Raw genomic sequence first — 13,853 nt, 5'->3', positions numbered from 1 at the left:
AATACAGATATGTTCCAGGGCAGTCGAGCTGCTATCAATAGTTTGTTTTCTGCAATCTGCTTTGCACAATTTAATGTTTTTACAACATTTCCACTTCGCATACTGGTTCCTTATGCTTAGCTGTCCACAAATAATGCTGTCATTAGTGTTGCGTCACTGTGTCATGGTTTACATTCTGTTAACAGTGGACAGGTTACAGTGCTCTGGTACAATGGCTACTTAAGATCTGTTCAAGTTATAAAATTAGACCCAGTAGATTCATGGAATATTGAGAGACCACTGGTAAGTATTGATACCATTAAGCAGTATCAATACCGGTATTGATAAAATCTTAATGATTTCTAACCCTACTTCTGGTGGATCTGAGACCAAATGGTTGTTGTTATTGAGTTCAGGTAAATAGCAGTGTGCAGGAATCTTGAAAGGATACAATATAACCTCTTGGCTAATGCAGCTGTGAGTTCAGAGGCTCTGGTGGTTTAAAGAGAATTTCATTAATAATTGCAAATGTGTTTTTCTGAATGTGGAGATTGGAAGGTTATTCATTAATTCCACACATCACCACATGTTACTGGTCCCATGTGAGCAGGCTGTTTGTTAAGGTGGAACTTGAGGCTGTATTTAATCAACGAATCTTGATTCTGCAGTTCAGTTGTGAGCTCTCCTTTATTGTTTCCCTTTCAACAACTTGATTGTGCTTGATGGAAGGTTTATTTCTTTAATCCGCTGTTTAAACTTCTCTTTAGTCCTGGATAATTATGAAAACTACTATTGTAAACTCATCACCCTGCCCTCACCCCTTTTGGGAAAACGGCCTCACCCACTTAACCATTTACAAAAATCCACAACAGATTATCGTTTGGGGCTATGAGAGAGGGGCCACAGATGGTGCACCCTAGTCTTTTTTTTGTGTCTGTTTTTTTCTACTGAGATCTGATAAAGGCAAATTTACCCTCCACCACCGCCAAGCCCCCCCCCCTTGGTCCTCCGTTCCCGTTCAATGCCGTACCGCCCCTTAAATGATAGACGTCACCTGGCTTTGTGGACCTGAAGGGAGCCCATCCAGGATGAGATGGAAGCATATTTTGGAAAACCAACAAAGGCATTAAAATGTAAACCCCCTGCAGCATGTCTGGCCGTGGACGTGTTTGTCTTGGTGGAGGGAGCTGCTGTTGCCTTCCATCGAGGGACGCGGCTGAAGAGGAGGGCCATGTGTGGCTTGTTAATATTTAAACCCCCAGTCTGCCAGGTTTCAGCAGTCGGGATGAGGCCACGCGCACACACACACACACACACACACAGACACAGACACGCCCAACCTCTTTCCCACAATCCCTCTCTTTCCCTGCATGGATTGATGCCAGGAGAGAGGTCATACAAGCTGTGGAGTGGTAATTTCTTTGTTTATGATTTGTTTGGAAATTAAACTCAGAATGGCATAGCCTTTAGTTCAAATCAAAGGATTCAGGATTGGAGATGCAGTTTTGAATTACATCGGCAGTTTATCCAAATTACAAATGATTCCCTGCTAAATTGGATGCACTTTTGGACACATTTTCAACTCAGCTGGTGCTTAATATGTTAATAATCTCTGATTATTTCATGCTAGAAGTTGTCAGCGTTGCTCTCCCATGCAGAACTTTTATCTTCCTGTGTGTCTTTTCTCCTCTGAATCAATTTCTACAAACAAAGTTCATTTTTCCGTAGTTAAAAGCATAAATCATTTTTAAATATCCAAATATGCTACCTGCCACTGATCCATCATGGTAAGCTTCCCGAAACAGCTTGACACAACATGGTTTGAGGTTAAGGTTGGGAGCAAACAGAGTATTAAGTCCAGTTGGACAGTTACGGAGACAGCCATATGGGGACGATGCCCCGAGTGCCTGTGATTGGTCTGATTCCCCCCGTGTCGTGGCAGCGGTGGCGAGCCGCTGGGGCTGATGTCAGACGGCTAAGTATCCTGCGGTTTAGTTTTTAATTACGTCGCTGAACGTTCCTCTTCACATCTGTCAGTCAGGTAGCTGGGAAAGAGCAGCAGAGTCCTGTCATTTGTATAATGCTTTATTTATCCCACAATATGTCCACAAAATCTGCTGCATAATTACTTAATAAAAAAGAGATAATCCTGTCAACGTAAGGTGTGGCTGAAATGATGTTAATCAGCGTATGGAGAGGCTACCAATAGACCTTTTACTGGATTTGCTTACAGCCAGTTGTGTGTCAGAGAGCAATTAATTAACCCTAATTGATTATTTTTCATTATTCTAATGACAACAGTATGTGGAGAGTGTGACGTATCCCTGCGCTTAAAAGTGAATGAAGCAGCTGTTAGGATCTATGATATGCCATAATTATATCCCCCCCCCACCCCCCCATAGCAATTTAGCAAATGCATAACCAGTGGTGACAATGAAGTATCTGTCTTTGATGACTAATGTACAAAGCTCTGCCTTCCACTTTGCCTCACACCTCAAGTTGAGATATATCCTCACTGTAATTATATGTACAGTATTTATAGGCCAGCTACTGTACTGCGGTGTTAACATCCACTGTTGTGTAAGAGGGGGACAATGAAATAAGGCAGTCTCTCACACCAACCCTGGGAATATCTGGGTGGCTGAACCCCTGCTGACGAGCCTTTAGGCAGAGTACTAATCCTTATTTTAGTTATCTTTAGATATTAAATAAATATTTTCAAAAAACTGGGGAAAATGCCAATCGTAAGTTCTAGTCTTCAAATGGCAAGCTTTGTTCAACAAACAGTCCAAAAACCCAGACTTTTAGTTTGCAATTATATCAAACAGAGAATAGGAGCAGCCTCACATATGTGAAGCAGGAAACCGATAATGTCCCACAATATCACAACAGGAGCTATGCGTTTTTGGAGTTACAGGCCTTCTCTCTGTAGTGACCATTTACCACACAACGACTTACAACTCCTGAAACCTGAAACACAAAAGCCTGAATGCCGTCTTTCGAGAGTGATCCCTCTCACAGACAGTGAGTGGCAGTGGTGTCTTCAGCAATCTTGCAGTAAAAAAGTTGGACGTCAGTATGTGAGGCGTCTGACTGACACCTGACAAATGTCACTGTCGGGCTGCTCTTTGCTTTGCGGTGCACATCTGAAAAACACAGTAGAGGCATCTTGTCCTTGAGTGGAATCGCATTGTGGACAACCTGCTCCTCAGGTGCCATGTCACCCAGTGTTGTCATGAACAATGCCGCTGGGCTGGTCACTCTGCTGAGGGAGAGGTGTGTCGTCGTCGTCGTGTGTGTGTGTGTGTGTGTGTGTGTGTGTGTGGTTTGTCTATTTTTTTCTATGTGTGTATGCTGCCACTCATCTTCCACGCAGACGGTGCTTGGAGCTGAGCCCGAGCCTCCTCCTCTGTATCTCTTTGGAGCTAATTAACTCCTTAGGACTTTATGATTGGGGGGATTGCTTGGGAGCACTGAACCCTATCCAATTAATTAAGAGCTAAACGGGCAGCAGCGCTCGCCCCAAAGACTCCCCTGTCAACAAGTTGATTTTCAGCTTTTCTTTATTTTGCACGGGGGGCCCCTGATGTTGGTTTACAAGCAGAATCCTTGTAATCAGTAGTCAGCGAGGCGATGGGGTGCCAGTTGCAGTTACAAAGCAGCCTGGCAGCGGCAGCGTCTCCGCCGTGCGATGAGCTGAGGGACGTCTCTGTTTGACTCAGTCACCTGTCACGAATCACCTCCGTCAGCCTCGTCTGTTCTTGTCTTGACAAGGTTTGAGCGCGTGTGTTTGTGTACGTCCCCTGATGGACTTTGTGCTGACACTCTTTTGCTTTATCCAGGTCATCAAAGACCCGCCGCCACCTCCTCCACCTTCCCGTCCTCCACCACCTGTGAGTAAATCACTATAGTGTTGCCACAATACCAGTTTATATGAGATACCAATGACATTTTTAAAATATGTATGTGCCTTTTGAAGTGTTATAGATGAAAATAAAAATCATCAAGTAAAGTTGCCGAACAAATACTGCACTTCATTATACCACACGATAGCTTAAATAACAAGAATATCATTGACCAACATGGAGCTTTTACATTTTGCTTTAAGGAATATTTTCACATTTTGGCAAGTGGGCTTAGTGGCTTTCTTTCCAAGAGTTAAATGAGAAGATTGAGACCACTCTTATGTCTTTGTGTTAAGTATGAAGCTAGAGCCAAGAGGTGATTAGCCTAGCTTAGCATAAATGCTGCCAAAGCTCTTAACTGGCACTAAATCCATAATGTGTCCCTTTTGTGTTTGGGTACAGACTTAACCAGCAACATATTATATTACTTAGTCAACTTTAGAGGTGCTCGTAGGTGTAACTTTTTAACTTTGGGCAGGGCCAGGTTAGATGTTTCCCTGTGCTTTCAGTCTTAATGCTAAGCTAGACTAATCACCTCCTGGCCCACGCTCTGTACTTAATGCACAGACATGAGAGGAGATCTTATGTGTTAATGTATGTTGAATAAACTATTTGTTATTAGTGGATAATGATCATATAATAAAAATCTGACTAATATCTCTGTGATTGCTACAGGTTTTGGTTTTTAATAAGCACTAGATGTTAAATAATCCCTCTGCAAGAATTATAGATAAACTACGATGTTTAAAAACTGAAATGATAATATGAGAAAATTAACATTTTTTTTAGTTGAAAAAATCCTTGAAATTCCTTGTAGAAAGTATTTATGTAGTAATAATTGATGGCTGTAGCAGAAGTAAGGGGACAAGTGTCTCTTCCTTCCTGATGAAATGACGTAAATGAGTCTTTCCTGTTAAGAGGAAGTGCATTCAAATCTTGTATAAATGGGATTGAAAGAAAATAGAACAATAACCACCACCACCTTCCTTGTGTCAATGCAGTGGAGTTGATGGATGTAATCGATGACAGGAAAAAAACATTTGCACATCTTGGGTCCAACTGCAGTACACACATTTATTCTGTACATGAGTATAAGTGTCTTAATTTCTTTTCAAGGAGCCAGAGCAGCTGCCCAAGAAGAAGTGGCCGACTGTGGACGCCTCCTACTACGGCGGAAGAGGAGCTGGAGGAATCAAGCGCATGGAGGTGAGAGCCTAACTGTCATCCTCTAACATATTGCTTTCAGGAGCATGAAACACTCTCATCACAGTCACAAAGTCACGTCTCTTTCATTGTGTTTGACACATGAATCTCCATAAAGTTGTCTTGATGTAAAATGATTTGAGCAGCAAATTAGGACAGTCATAAAAGAACTGGAATCTCACAAAGACAAAACCCTACTCAGCAGGAAGTGACGCATTCCTGACAGCTGGTATCCTGTAAACCGGCATCAGGTTCAGAGAAAACTGCTGACATTCAGTCTTTTCTCTGAAGCTACAAGTTTGTCGAGTTACACAGGCAGCAGGAGGGGGGATTGGCTGCCTGACCAGCCGGGCCGCTGTCCTCGTCAGTCCACTGATGCCTCCGACGTGACAGGCCCTGCCATCTCGTCCTTGGCCGTCCGGGCCTGATTGGATCAAGTCATTGTGAGGATGAAGGATTGAGCGCTGCTGTCAACTTGAGATATCCACCTCACCCAACCCTCCTCTCCACCTCCCCTTTCTCACCTCCCAAACCTTGGCATCTCCTTTGTTATCGGCCTCCTCCAAAGGGAATCCAGGTTTAAAGGCGAGCGCCCCTCCAATCCCCACCCTCCCCTCGCTGTCGTACCCCCTGCCGCTTCACAGCCCCGAGGAAGTTAGTGGCATTGCAGGGATTACCCAGAATCCTCAGGGATCTCCTACCTCTTAACTTCTTCCCCCAAGAGAGTTGGTGAGCAGCGAGCCCGGCTATCCTGTCGTCCTCTTCTTCCTGTAGCAGGTTGATTCCCACCGACAGGCCCGTCTCCACTTCTGAAGCTTTCCCCCTGCGGACGGAGAATGAGGTGCTTGTTAAGTTCAACGTGGTCCCTCCTCTGCATCCGCATTTAAGACGCCACACTGAGAAAACCACCTCCATCGCTTTGGTGCTGCCAATATTTCAAATACGTTGAGGTGGTTGAGATGACAGCGTTATCTTTTATTCATCGCAGCCCTCTCTTTTCTTGATGCAGCAGGCCAGGGATGTATCCCAGAGATGATTCTGAAAAGCTGTTCTATATTGTCACGGCTTAACCTACAGCTTGAAAACTGTGTCGCTAATTAATCACCTCTTCCCATTCATGTGACGGTGGATTTTTTTTATCTCCTCCTTGCAACAGATGTGATGAATTCAATTAAAAAGCAGGACAGCTTAACTAACACACAGGCCTACATATTCTCTCTCTCTCTCTCTCTCTCTCTCTCTCTCTCTCTCTCTCACTCACACACACACACACACACATTATGCCACATGTTAATGTCCTTATAACAGGTTTTCAGGTCATTCTATTTTCTTATGGATATAAAGTGATAGCAGTTGTCTCCCTTCTTATTGTTATCAGGTTTTTCCTTCCTGTACTGGTTAGCTCCTCAGTGGCTGAAAGTGTGTTCTGAAAATACTTGTATGATGTCTTCTCTGGCTCTGAAGGAGGTTTGTTGAGGGTTAGGGTTATGGGTTGGTTTTATACACAGGGGGAAGCCCTTTAGCGCAATTGTTCAATCCTAAAAGTACTACTATATATAACCAGGAAAGTCCAGGTAAGAAGGTGGTTGGGGTGGATGGCTGGGACAAAAACCCGGACTTTTCCCAGGAGACCAGTGTTTGTTTCCTTTGTGAAACAAAAAGTCAATGTTGTTTCCTTTAGTGTTGTTATGTAACTTACCTGACCAAGTAGTTTTGTTGCAACTTCTACCACTAGTTTTATTTTGAAAATCTAACCGGACGTTGCATAGTTATTCTTGCTAAGTTGACCTCGGAGCCCTATATGTATAAAAACAACGCAAAAGGGTAACCAGGGCGTTAAAAAAAGAGGCCAAGCTGTCTTGACAAAGTGGTTATATGTGATGCCCAACACTACCATTGGCAATTCAATTACTCGACTAATAGTTTCAACGCTAATGTAATTTTGTTATTTTGTCAATCGTGAATGTTAAAAATATACTTTTCAAGTGGTGCTGTGTGTGGTTTTATCTGTCCAGGTACGCTGGGGTGAGAAGGGCTCGACTGAGGAGGGGGCCAGGCTGGAGAAAGCCAAAAACGCCGTAGTGTCCATACCAGAGGATTCAGAGGAGCCGATGATCAAACGTCCCACCCCTAAGGCTGCCCCCACCTACCATCGAAATGAGAACAAATGGTACACTCCCATCAAGGTGAGCGCTACAGCCATCTACCTGCAACTGTGACTGAATATGTTTGGGTTTTTTGTCTTGCAGTATAAATCTTTTTGGGTTCTCTTCCCTTTAACTAACGATGTTAGTCATGTGATAAAATCATCTCAGGTTAAAGATCCATTTACTAGCTCTTTAAAGCTTTTAACAACCTCCCATGGCCTTCATTCAGCAAGTGAAGCTGGCTCAGTAGTCATCACGTAACCCAAGTGGAGGGAAAGCTAAACCCATAGATCATTCTTATATCGAGACATATGTCATTCCACACTAAGGTCACTTGATGACCCTAGAGCCGGCTCCTTTAAAGACCAGCGGGATAAAGACGAAGCTCAGAAAAGATAGTAGCTTGGTGCCCTTCCACATATTTTTTTTCCTTACCATTTCTGCAAATAAGCTGAACTAAAATCCCATTTTTCTCCTTAATCAGGGTCGTCTTGACGCTTTGTGGGCTTTGCTGGGGCGTCAGTATGACCGAGTTTCCCTCATGCGACCCACATCTGCAGAGAAGGTAAGTCAGTGCAAAGAACCTTAGCATTTTCCAGCTCTTGACACCTTTGTTCCCCACGTGGGAAATGGATTTGCAGAGAGGCCTAAAATACAGACGCTACTCATGATGAAGAAAATATGCAGAGGCATGCAAGACTGAATAAACAGTGAAGTGTATGTGGGTGTTTTACTGTAGGGTGTGTGTGGGATACAGTAAATCAGTGTCTGAGCATTGTGGTGGGTTTTCAGCCTGAGTGGTCATCTGTGCAGTTTATTGTGTTCAGGGATATAAATACAGAATTTCTTGCATTAGTCAGCTATGTGGATGGCCTTCTTTTTTTTTACTATAATAAAAAACCCAATCCCCAGTATGACTTAATCTGACTATTTTTATCCATAGGAATCTTTTGAGTCAGCACGATTACAGTTAAGAAGTCATTGTTTTATTGCAGTATTACAGCTGTGGATGTACAGTCATCTGGAGTTCTACCACTTAGTAGAGGTAGTTGCTGGTACGCATTTAGCATTGTGGTGTTGTTTCCTAACTGGGCCGATTTGAGCTGCAGCTGCAAAGGCTCACTGAAGGAAGCATGACAGGGACGACCTAATATGGTCATGCTCTGGACTTCTCTCAACCTCCGTCAGAGAAAGAGGAAACATATCTGCTCTGCAAACCGAAGCACAGAAACCTGACGCCCCAACAGGCGGTTAAGAGAGCACGCGGCTTGCAAACCGCCACCAAGTTAGTGTTAACCAGATGTTTTGATATGTTCTTAGCTTTCTAAGGCAGCCGTTAATCCAACAAACCACACCATCTGCTGTTGACACTGAGATATATGCCTAGTCTCAAAATGAATAGCATAGATTAGAATCAGTTTGCTGACGGATGTAGAGGGATGGAGCATTTCTTGACCAGGTTTTCCAGAAAGGTTTCATTGGCCTCTTCATATGAAGTCCCTACAAACCTTTGTACAGTGGTAGTCAGTGCAGCCCCCCCCCGCATACAGCTCTTTTTTGAATGTCACGAGGTAGAACAGCATTTAGCTCATTTGCATATAAACAACACTTTTGAGTAAAGCAAAATATTGCATAAGCTGTACAGGCAACTTTGTCCGCTGTGGTGGGTACTTTTGATCATCTCTCTCTTCTGAGAACAGGAAGCATAAGAATTTTTTTAATGGTTCACGGAATGATTTGCAGACTGCAAATGTCTCAAGTGGAATAACATTTGCTGCTCTGAAAAACCGAGGCGGGGAGCCAGCTGTGAGCCTGCCAGTTGCTACTCAGGGCATCACAGTCCTATTTAGCAGAACTCAGAATGCCTGAAGAGGCACCATGAAAAATAAACATCATCAACATCTTGACATCCAAATATCATAAAACTAAGCTGAATTTGGATGAAATGTCATTTTTTCAATGACTATATTTCAACATGTAGTCAGGCTGTGCTACACCTTAACTATAGTGACTGAAGTGCTGTCAGCAGTTGCATGTAACATAGACTACAACTTTTTAACCAAATTATTGTATAGTCTCAGGCAAAACCATTGCTGGCCAGTCGTTACTGCTCAAAATGACTGTCTTCTTTAACAGTTGCGTGTGCGCTTTCGAGGTATCTTTGTGCTACACTTTTCTCTGTACGGCCAACAAGGACTTGAGTATGATGTGAGTTGGTTTCACTGCAGTGATAAATTGTGGATGTGGAAGTTCATAGAAGAGGACATGGAAGAAAAGCTTCCAGTGGAGTCCCCGGCACCGCTGGCTCACTTCATTCACATGCCGATCACTGCGCCAAACTCCGCTTTTAAGTCTTTGATCAAGACTGTACACAGCAGACACAGGAGAGAATCAAACAGAGGCCACAGATGCTGTGCATGTTAAGAGTTACGTCTCAGCACTAATTGAGAGTGAATGGAAATCATTTATTTTTAATTGAGGTATGCTATTTTTAATTTACATGTCCCAATGTTTGTCTTTTCAGAGCCTTTTAAGGACTTCTTGATGAAAGATCTTTCTTAGTTCCAAGGTTGATCTTAGGTCGATCTAACCTCAAGGTCCTTTTAGTGGCTGTTCTGGAGCTTTTGACTGTGTCACTAGATAATACTTGCCATCTGAGGTAAAATGGTTTCATTCAGTGCTTCCAAGGTCAAGAATGAATTTAGTACTTTCTTTAGTAAGAAGCACCTTACTGTAATATTAATATTGACCTAGTTTGCTTTCTACAATTTTTTTTAATTCAACACAGTCCGATAAAGTGATTCATTTTATACCCCAATAAAATCCATGTCAATCATTCACAACTCTGTGTGGTTTAAGTATCAAACAAAGACTAGAATACATGGAGACTTGGCATCAAGATATTTAAGACTGCTACTTTTGTTAGCATGTTACCTCTTTTTTTTTTTTAGTGGACTGGCTAAAGGCTTTGTTCACTAACAAATTTTCCACGTACTAGTGATATCACATACATGATGGTAGACTTTCTTAGGACACATTTCACTGGACACTTTTTTTTACCTGGACCTATTCCCAGAGTTTTCACTGGACTTTTGAATTTAGAACATTAGTGTTACACCTTTCAGTTTTAGTAATTGTAATTTTCCCACCTCTTGTTGCATCCTCGGCTGAAGATTTCCATCATATATTCTTTTCTTACAGTATATACTTTACTTTTTTTATTGTTCCTTGCTTTCTTAGAGAGCTCATGTTGAGTGGGTAACTTCTGATGTTGTTGGCCTTCTCTCACTCACTGAGAATCGCTTTTGATAATGGAATGGACAGATAAACTTGACTTAATCAGAGTGAAAGGAGTGTGAATTGTCCAGTGGGAGGCTAGCTGTAGACGGCAGCGCGGGTAGTGGTGGCATGGAGAAGAAAGAGGAGGGGAGGAGCAGCTGACGGAGGGGAGGCAACAGGGAGCGAGGGAAAAGGGGAGGGAGGGCAGCGGTCTTTGATGGCGGACAGGAAACCTCCAGGGTCATGAATTTTTCAGCGGGCTGCATCCGTGGGGTTACAAGGACTCGTACAGGTGTAAGGAAGCAGGTTGTCGCAGACATCTGTTCAGCACGGGGACCCGGGTGTCCATGCCACCCCCTCCCCTCTCCTTGCCGAGCTTCCATCCTCGCCCCGCTTCCCTCCCTCAGTGGTCTCCTTTCCTGTCCCCCACCATCCCTCCCTCAGTGCTGCCGCCCGGAGCCAGGCTGCTGGATTGTCAGCAGATGCAGAAGAGAGACAGAGAGACAGAAAATGAGAGTAAAACAGTTTTTTTCTTCTTTTTTTTGTGGTCTCACATTTAGCGCCCGAGGGCCTTCAACACCAAAGGTAGAGCGGGGGTGGACACAGCTGCAGTGCCGAACTTGCCCCAGGCACAAATAAAGAGATCTAATGTGGTTTGACTGTGTTGTCGGTGAGACCGGGGAGCCGGGGAGGCACTTCAGAGCCAACTTAGCAAAGCAACATCTGCCGCCAAGTTTTGCTGGGGATCGACTGGGGACAGCAGGTAGAGGAAGGTGGCAGAGAGCGGGAGGGAGGTTGGCCTTATTCCGGTGCTCACTCAGGCGCTTTTAGAAGAGGCGGTCGGTGTGCATGCATGTTTTTTTTCTTTTTTCTTTTTCTGAAATGTCTTCTCTTTTTTTCTTCATCGCCCCCGCCACCTTCACACTCTAGGTATTGTTTTCTAAAAGCAGCTGTCCACAAAATGTTTAAACAAGGTGTGCAATGAATGATGCATTACTATACATTAAACCCTCTGTGTCCTCTTACAGCCACAACAGAGAACAGGTGTTACAGTTCTTCTGAGTCTGTGTGGATTTCCAGTTGGATTTCCATTTGTTCATCTTGCTCTCATCTGTTCCTCACCAGGGGGACGTGTGGGCTGAGTATGCTGGTGTGTGTGGAGGTTAATGGTATTATCTGACAGACCTTAATACTACCGCTGAAGCATATTTGCCATTGAGTTTATGTTATATATTTTTATCTTTTTTTTTTGTCAGTGGACAGTTCCTCCTGGAATCTTGAAATTTTTGGTTAAAAGAACCAATGAGATGATAAGTACTGATCCCTCGGGTGGGTGGGGGGGGGGGAGTGTTTGTGTGTCTCCTCCCACAAGCATCTTGGATATTGCAACATCAGTTTAGCACAACCTCACAAATAAATTCCTTCCACCTGTCCCTGTATCAAATGAGTCCATCAGCAGAAAGAATGTAAATCCCTGCACTGTACTATATAAACAACTCTGGAAGAGAGTGCAGGATTTAAAGATGCAGCACTTTGACATAGTGCTGAAACAATGTTGTTGATTAATTGATTAGCTTAAACTTAAAACTTTAACTTAAAATTAATTTTTATAATTGATAAATCTTTAAAATCATATTCCAAGCAATAACACATTCACCATTGCAACTTCTCTCGAGGATTAGCAGCTTTTCTCTCAGTCCTTTGGGTTTGGGCCGAAATACAAGCAATCTTCAAGCAAAAAGACATTACTTCAGGTTGTAGGAGCTTGTGATACAGATATTTTATTATTTGTAACATTTATTACTACATTATGACATAAACATAAAAAACAAGAAATTAATGAATAATGAAAATAAGCAGACTTACTCTCATATTAGAACCAACAAAGTATTCCCATGACAATGAAATTATTATCAGGAAGGATTGGAAGACCTTTTTTTTTCACATCAGGAGAGAAGTCCGAGCAGGTAGGGAGGAGAACAACAATAAGGCAGACTGGATTTAGGAGTAAGACCGTTGAGATTTCCCTCCTAAATTGCTTCTAAGAATCTGTACAGATGAAGAACAAACGTGAGACAGTAAACTACAGTTGTAGGAGGCAGCTTCACACCTCTCTTCTCCCTCCTCTCCCTCTGCTGGTTTATCTGTCCGTCACCCTGCTAGTGCTCGGAGCCCCGGCTGTGACAGCGTCTTAAACGTCTTAAATTAACATCCGTCGGTCACATCGTAGACGGTGCTGTGGGAGCGTTTAATTAAGTGACTGTGAGCAGAGGGACTCCACGGACCTGCTCTGGAAGAGTCCCGTCAGATGGAGGGAGGAGAGAGAGAGAGAAAGGGATGGATGTAAAAGGGAGGTGTAAAAAAAGAAAAAGAAAAACGAGGACAAGGCTGGCATAAGCCGAGGGCCACCGAGGGTATAGGTGACAGTCTGCTTGCTTGGCGTAGCCTGGCATGGCACGGCATGGCATGGCAGAGCTGTCCTTGGAGGTCACAGCAATACATGCTTGGGTTTATTTTCTCCTTCCTCAGCAGCTCGGTGTACTGCCTGTCGGTTTCTCAGGGCTCAATTAGGATGCTGCAAGGTGCCTCGAGGTGATTGTTTGCATGGAAATAGAGCCAAGTGAAACATTACACAGTAAATTGGACGATGATATTTGCTTTTCAGTTTCAATATTTGACTGTCATGAAGGTGCTGCCTGTAGCATTTTAACATCAGTAAGTCATCAGCGATTACCACATTCATTTTGAGACATGATTATAATTACTGTAAACAAACAAGACTGTGTCTGTGAGGATTGGCATCCTTTCTCTGGCCTCTACACTGCATTTTTACATTGTGAGCCACCGGGTCACATTTTGTAAGAAATGCTCCTCCATCGCAAATGGAAATCAAGTTTCTCTCAGAGTTTCTCTCAATGGCAGATGGTGGGAGAGTGGATGGCTGAAGGTGGGGGGTGGGGGGTAATTTCCAATATGTTTGCCATTTTCATAAAACCACAGAGAAAAGCTTTGATCAGAACACCATCTTTGCGAGAAGAACTGAAGGGGATTCATGGTAAATTCTGGATTTTAGGAGCAATAGCAAAAGCAAGGCATCTTTTTAGATTGACTTCCTACCTTTTACGTAGCCTTTGTTCTTTTAATTAATTAATTAATTTGTAATCAATTACTGAACAAGTAGTCACTTTTAAGTTATGCTAGTTGTTATGGATTTGCAACTTCCTGTCATGTATCTTAGTACACAGAGACACCTGTTTTTTTGTTTTCAATTTCAGCAGCTCCTGACGGCAGCCAGTTATGAAACTACCGGGAGCAAAATAGCTTAAACTAGTTGCACGCG

General features: G+C 43.2%; 1 protein-coding gene across 1 annotated transcript in view; it reads left to right on the top strand.

The window, feature by feature from the left end:
• antxr2a (ANTXR cell adhesion molecule 2a) overlaps positions 1 to 13,853 on the top strand; it is a 78,077-nt gene that overhangs the window by 29,359 nt on the left and 34,865 nt on the right. Inside the window, exons 13-16 of the mRNA XM_038703123.1 lie at positions 3,822 to 3,872; positions 5,001 to 5,090; positions 7,103 to 7,273; positions 7,719 to 7,799. Coding sequence (XP_038559051.1) covers positions 3,822 to 3,872; positions 5,001 to 5,090; positions 7,103 to 7,273; positions 7,719 to 7,799 — 393 coding nt within the window. The remainder of the gene's footprint in view (positions 1 to 3,821; positions 3,873 to 5,000; positions 5,091 to 7,102; positions 7,274 to 7,718; positions 7,800 to 13,853) is intronic.

This window comes from Micropterus salmoides, unplaced genomic scaffold, assembly GCF_014851395.1.
Source record: "Micropterus salmoides isolate LMB-PRFRI ecotype aquatic unplaced genomic scaffold, ASM1485139v1 Ms_hic_scaffold_7, whole genome shotgun sequence".
Classification (NCBI taxonomy): Eukaryota; Metazoa; Chordata; class Actinopteri; order Centrarchiformes; family Centrarchidae; genus Micropterus; species Micropterus salmoides.
This window is presented reverse-complemented; position numbering and strand designations above follow the sequence as displayed.